The sequence below is a fragment of the Nicotiana tomentosiformis genome, chromosome 4 (assembly GCF_000390325.3).
Source record: "Nicotiana tomentosiformis chromosome 4, ASM39032v3, whole genome shotgun sequence".
Taxonomy (NCBI): Eukaryota; Viridiplantae; Streptophyta; class Magnoliopsida; order Solanales; family Solanaceae; genus Nicotiana; species Nicotiana tomentosiformis.
This window is the reverse complement of record NC_090815.1, coordinates 48,475,268-48,481,828: the sequence shown is the minus strand read 5'-3', so window position 1 is coordinate 48,481,828 and position 6,561 is coordinate 48,475,268. Positions and strand designations below refer to the sequence as shown.

Below are 6,561 nucleotides of genomic sequence, written 5' to 3'. Positions count from 1 at the left end.
TCTAAATACACACTTTTGACATATCTGAGTTCTGATGATAAGAGTTGTCCAAGCAGTGTGTTGGGTTGCAAGAAGATCCCCAGGTTATGCATTCCTGGAGTTTAATGATCGCAGGGATGCCATTCGTGGATTATATGGTATAAATTGAACATTCTGTCCTCTTTTAAGGAAACTCTTTTGGGTATTAATATCTTAGTGTATGATTCTTATTCCACATGTTGAGGTTACGTTAATTGACATCTTTGTAATGCTTGACTAGAAATAGGTCTTGTTCTACTTCAGGGAACAAAGAAGCGCCAATTTGTTATTCAATTTGAAAAAAGAAGAGAAATAAAGCTAAATATCCCGAGAATAACGACTCACCGAATATTCTCCAGGAAGGAAAAGTTTTACTCGGAAAGAATTAGATTAGCAACTTTTGGAATCTCACAGTGAAACGATTTGGTTCTTGAAAGTTTCATGTGGAATAGTTAGAAATAATTTTCTTCTTGAATGAAATAAGCAAACACTTGCTGATTATTGGAAATTTTAATTTCAACAGGATTGGTCCTTGATAAGTGTAATCCAATCATCCACTAGGAAGGGCGATATTGGGTAAAAAGCTGCCTTTATCTTGTTTGAGAATTACCGAATATCCAAAAACATTTCTTGAAAATATTGGCTACAAACAACTGTTAATCTCCCAAATACTTATCCGAACATCCATTTTGACATAATATTTTTATTACTCAATATAAGCAAATCTTGAGAGCTTGGCCAAACCAATACATTTTCATATAATAGTGGCATCACGAATGGAGAGAAAGAGATGCAATATACTTCCGCAAAAAATGTCAATCATTGAACTCAAGATTGAGTTACAGGATGACTACTACAGCTAGAACAACAGGAACAAGACATTTATAAGCCATTGTGGATCATACAGCTCTTCCAACTGCCCAGTCACAGCATCAAATTAAACATAAAAATTCCAATGCTAGATGATCCTGTCTTGCATAGGGCAGGAATGAGGTGTTCTAAAACAGCTAATCCTCTGCTCTGCCAGAGGACTCATTTTCCTTTGGATTCAATCACCCTCTTCGCAAAAGATGGCAAACAGAACGATGCAGAGTGAATCTGTGTGTGTGTGTGTGTGGGGGGGGGGGGGGGGGGCGAAAATCAAAGGCACAGTAAGTACTAGAGAAGTAAGGTCCTTTTGCCCGACATTGGCAATGGAAAAGAGAAAACCAGAGAGCAGAATGACGCCATACCTCAGAGTTGTAGAACTTCAAGGGTCCTCTAGTTTTGGTGTGGCTATCATCGGTGTCAATGGGGTTAGTAGGATTCTTGAAATCAACAGCAGGTCCCTCAGTAGAGCAGAGCATGAAACCAATAACACCACTGAAATATAAGACAGGCAAACGACCCAAATGGAGATCAGTACTGCAGCAGAGTATCCAGTATGTCAACAGTAGGTATTCTCAGTAACCACCACCACCCAAAATAAACCAGAAAAAAAAAGAGACATGAAAAGTCATGGATTATAACACCGGAATAACAATAATTTTGCGCCCCACTGTGGAAAAAAAAAGAAAGAATAACAAAATAATACATACATATCAGCAAATATCTTGCAAGTGTACCTTGGATAAGTGGGAACTGTGGTCCAGGCATAGTTGACTGAGCCTTTGAAGATCTGGCGGCAGTTTGCCAAGATATGTTCAATTATGTCCATGTGAAGCCATATGCTCTCCGCCTGTGTACAGATAACCCCTCCAGGACGAAGAGCCCTTGCTACTGTTTCAAAGAAAGGCTTTTCGAACAACTCTTGGGCTGGACCTGGAGTTGAAGGAAGAGTAACTGAAGAGATGAAATTTCTACGACAGAGGCAATATAAAGTAAATAGATAATACCTATGGGGTCAGAGGAATCCACTATAACAGCATCATAAGTTCCTTCTGGAACATTTTTCAAAAATGCAACTCCTGTAGAAATGGGAGAGGAAAAAGGAAAGCCCATGAACAGGTAATTGATAAATGCGAAAAGAAAAAAAAAACCAACAAAAAGGAATTAGTTTTGTCATAATTCCTTTTTGTCATCTACTCAGATCATACCATCACCAACATGGAGTTTAACCCGGGGATCCTCATATCCTATGGCTACATTAGGGAAAAATTGTTTAGCAACCTGAAAAAAAGAAGAAGGAATCATGAGACCGCTGCTCCTTTTTTATTTTTTTGAGCAATGCTTCGGGGAAACTATGGGCAATGAACTACAGGGATCAAAACATTAAAGACATTTAACTATCATAGAAAGGGGTAATTTTTGCAGTATCAAGACAGAATATGCCACGGTACTGGAAAACACAGAAGTACAACCTTTAAACTTGCCAAATTCAACAATTTTTCTTTACCCTTAGTGCAGATAAGAGAGAAGAAGAAAAAAGGAATCAAAGTACAACTTCAGTTAAAAGACTTACATCAATTACCATCTTGTCAATCTCACATATGTCTATCTGTTCAACAGAAGAATGCCGAGACACCTCACGCAAGACACCACCATCGCCTCCTCCAATAACCAACACCTGAAGTAAGAATCAAACTTGAAGTGTGACATACTAGTGGTAGACACTAATATCTAATTCCATAAAATAGCTTTTTGCAAAAATAAGGATGAACACAGCATTTACTGCATGCATGATTCACAGTGGTATCACAACTCACATTGAAACAGTACATGTTATATTAAGAAGGCAAGTAAAGGATGACAAGTTTCCCGCTTACAAGTTCTCCTTCCCTTTTAACATAACCCTCCGGAAAACCAAGAAGATAGCATGTACCAACATGCTTATTGACTTACTATGAAATGAAATTACTAGGCAAAGCCACAGAAAATAGGATGCAAGAATTATCATATACAGTAAGTTTAAGAGAAAAAAAGTTTGGCTTTATATCTGTTCTTTGCAAGATACGACAAGTGAGCCTTGATCCTTATCTACAAAGTAAGAAGCAGATGTGCCATTGTCAATGGCAACTAGCAAAGTGCAAAAAACCTCAAAATTGACACTTCATAAAGATCAAATATACATAATCTCTTAAGCTTTTCTATTTTACACTGAAATGTTAAATTTCACTAGTATTAGATAATGGACCTTTTTGGGGTTTGGAATTGAGCAGAGTGGGAGATGAGTGATCATTTCTTGGTAAGCACATTCATCTCGCTCTGTGAGTTGTATCACACCATCCAAAACAAGCACCTTTCCATAAGTTGATGACTGCAGCAAAAATAAGTTACACAATAAGCATCAAATTAGAGAGCATACATTTCATCAATGAATGAGAGGAGCAAACTCAAACCTTAATGCATCATGCAAATACCTGAAAAACCATGACATTTTGGTAATCTGACTTCCCCTGAAATAATATCTTTTCAACCTTCAATGAGTGTGCTTCCCCTGCATATAAATTTCCAACTTAGAAACTCTGTCCTATAATTATGGAAATTATAAGAACGTTAAGACATCATCTTCATAACTGATTAACGAGCATTTCTCAACCTAGGTACAGAAAAATCTCAGCCAACCGCTCTGGCAAATAGGTAACCGCCACAGGAATGAAATGCGCTGACTTGGTCAGCCTGTCCATAATAACGAATACTGCATCGAACTTCCTCCGAGCCCGAGGAAGTACAACAACAAAATCCATAGTGATACGCTCCCACTTCCACTCAGGAATCTCTAACTTCTAAAGCAAACCACCAGGTCTCTAATGCTCACACTTTACTTGCTGGCAATTTAAACACCGAGCTACATAAGCAACTATGTCCTTCTTCATTCTCCTCCACCAATAATGTTGCCGCAAATCTTGATACATTTTAGCAGCACCTGGATGAATAGAATACCGGGAACTGTGATGTGACTTATTATGACCCAGAAGCTAAGAATTCAAGAAGTGTTAACAAAAATGTGCTAAACGATCTTTAAGAAAATGAGGATTTTCTCTAAGTAACAGATGGTAGTGTGAAGAAGAAATAAAGACAGTCAGTCATCTCTTTATTCATTGCAGGGTGGCAAAACAGTGTTGGGAGCTCTTTTTAAACATGTTCGGCGTTAAGTGGGTAATGCCTAACAGTGTTAAGAGCTTGTTGGAACAATGGCATCATCAGAAAATGGTAAAAAGGAAACAAACAGTATGGAGGACAATTCCTTTGTGTGTTTTATGGACAATATGGCTGGAAAGAAATAGTGTTTATTTTGAAGGGAGAAGACAACATGTTTTCAGAATTATAAATAGTTGTCGTTAGAACTTGCATTTTTGGTGTAATAGAAGTACTTTTTAAACTATGGAGCAATACTTGGATTTTTTAGAAGAGATAGGAGATTTGTAGTTGCCATGTTAGCGACAGATGTTGGACTGATGTAACTTGTACCATCTTGGTACCAAAAAAATAAACGAATTTCAAAATCGTATATATATATATATATATATATATATATATATATATATATATATATATATAAAGTAGAGGAATGAAAACTGATAAGTGTGAATTCCTCATATAGAATATGTTTGTAATCGGCAGAGTGAAAACAACTCCACCTATATATATATATAAAGTAGAGGAATGAAAACTGATAAGTGTGAATTCCTCATATAGAATATGTTTGTAATCGGCAGAGTGAAAACAACTCCACCTATGTGCGATTCGCAAAAATAGCAGAGTTCAAGCTAGCTGTCGTGGTAAGTTGACAGTCACGTAAAAATAATCAAATAATGATGTGTCATTTGAATGCTAAGAATGGAGCGGAATGAATACATATTTTTTTCATATAAAGGAAACACTTCTTTCCCAACTAGGTACTATCAAGTACGGATAATTCCCAGGACAAGGCACAAAATCATGAAAGCTAAAATCTTTCCAAATGATGCAAAAGCCCACTAAAATGTCCATGAATTTGAAGGACCAGAAACCAAAAGGAGCAAAGGAAAAGTACTAATTAATCAAAGCTGACAAAACACAGAACGATGCCAAAAGGCAACTGCAAATAATCACCAGAGAACCAGCGGCGGAGCTACAATATTAGGTACGGATTCGGACGAACCCAATAGCTTTGCTTAGATCCTGTATTAGTATTAGAAAATTTATTAAATATGTGTAAATATACCCAGTAACTAAAACGAGTTATGGGTTCAGTGGCAATCAGGACTCATAAACTTCAATTCTTGGCTCCGTTGATGCAAAGAACAGAGGCTTACGTTCCAAAATCAGTTCGTTAAATATGTGTAAGTGGATACAGAACCAAAACAGATCCAACATAAGCAGTAAGTACTCCATATGTTTATCAAAAAGATTTTTGAAAGAATAAATATATGCAAATATACATACAAAGTACACCCGCTGCATTTATACGTATCTTCTAAATACTAAAAAACTACCAAAATGACAAAAAAGAAAATTGCAAGACAGTCACGGAAAAACAGAGGCGTCACATTTCTAAAATACACAGAAGAAAGTAAAATGCGTGCACTTAGATTTATAAACAACAACTACAGTACACCTCAATCTTAAACTAGTTGGGATGGGTCATATGAATCCTCAATATCCATTCGGTTATTCAATTTTGTAAGAATTTATCATAAATCAACTTGTCTTTTTCCTTTACCTGGGTCTAATACGAAATGCATAACATAAATAAAATAACGCAGATGCATAGAGGAAAAAGTAAAGAGACGAACCAGGCCAAAGAGGGCTAATCTCAGAGAACCATCCAGGCAACACAGAAGAAATGTAAGGAGATTCATTATTGTTACTCGCTTCCTCCATTGACACACCCTCCTTCTCTTCTTCGGCAATAATTCACTTCCTCTTCAGCCATTTGGCTCGCCCTTTCTATTTATAGCTGAATGAATGTGAAATTTTGTTACGTAACCCTTGAATCCACTAGCCCAGATTGAGAATAATCAAGCGAGACCGCACAAATCTTGACTCTACTTTTCCCCTCTTTTTGAATTTTATACTCCTACGTTCTATTTTATATGGCTGTGTTTGTTTTTGGAATGCTTAAAAAGAAAAGTGTGTCAAGATAAGATTTAAAGATTTTGGGAGGGGTTTAAGAAGAAAAAAAAAGTATCAGGGTCAAATTACTAAATATGTCGAAATTACGTAAAGGATACTATAGCTATAATAATTAATAATTTAAAATATTCAAAAGTTATATGAAAAATCCCAATAAAAAAGACTCATTTAACTTTCCAAAGAGTAACTATGTAAGATAGGAACACAGATAAAGAGCGAGAAATAAAGAATCCGCTTAGGAAAGACGCGGTTGATTGTCCTCTTGCTTTTGTACTGACCCCTTTGAGGAATTTTTTGCCCTCAGTTCACGGGCTATGTAGTTCGTAGCAGATCCATCCAACATTTATAGTGTCAGAAATTTGTAGAGTGTTTGATTGATTACATTATAGGTATATTGTTTACCCTCAAAATCGGATAATAATTAAATTTGTAAGTGTTTTTAAGGATATGGAGATTAATTTGATACAAAATGATAAATTGAGTTAGAATGGACAAGTAAAGATACAG

The 6,561-nt window shown here is 36.3% G+C and overlaps 1 protein-coding gene across 2 annotated transcripts; it reads right to left on the bottom strand.

Moving 5' to 3' along the window:
• Positions 1-705: 705 nt before the first annotated feature.
• On the bottom strand, positions 706-6,310 carry LOC104120998 (spermidine synthase 1). Of its 2 annotated transcripts, none has more exons than XM_070199771.1 (9): positions 5,715-6,310; positions 3,357-3,433; positions 3,131-3,253; positions 2,459-2,563; positions 2,094-2,166; positions 1,893-1,964; positions 1,623-1,818; positions 1,251-1,380; positions 706-1,116 (listed from the first exon to the last, which is right to left on the bottom strand). In XM_070199771.1, the coding sequence occupies exons 1-9, from the start codon at positions 5,800-5,802 to the stop codon at positions 1,051-1,053; spliced, it is 930 nt and encodes a 309-aa protein (XP_070055872.1). In that variant the 5' UTR covers positions 5,803-6,310; the 3' UTR covers positions 706-1,050. The 2 variants fall into 2 exon arrangements, with proteins under 2 accessions (XP_070055872.1, XP_009631179.2); XM_009632884.3 differs by lacking the exon at positions 5,715-6,310 and adding an exon at positions 3,536-3,755.
• Positions 6,311-6,561: the final 251 nt, after the last annotated feature.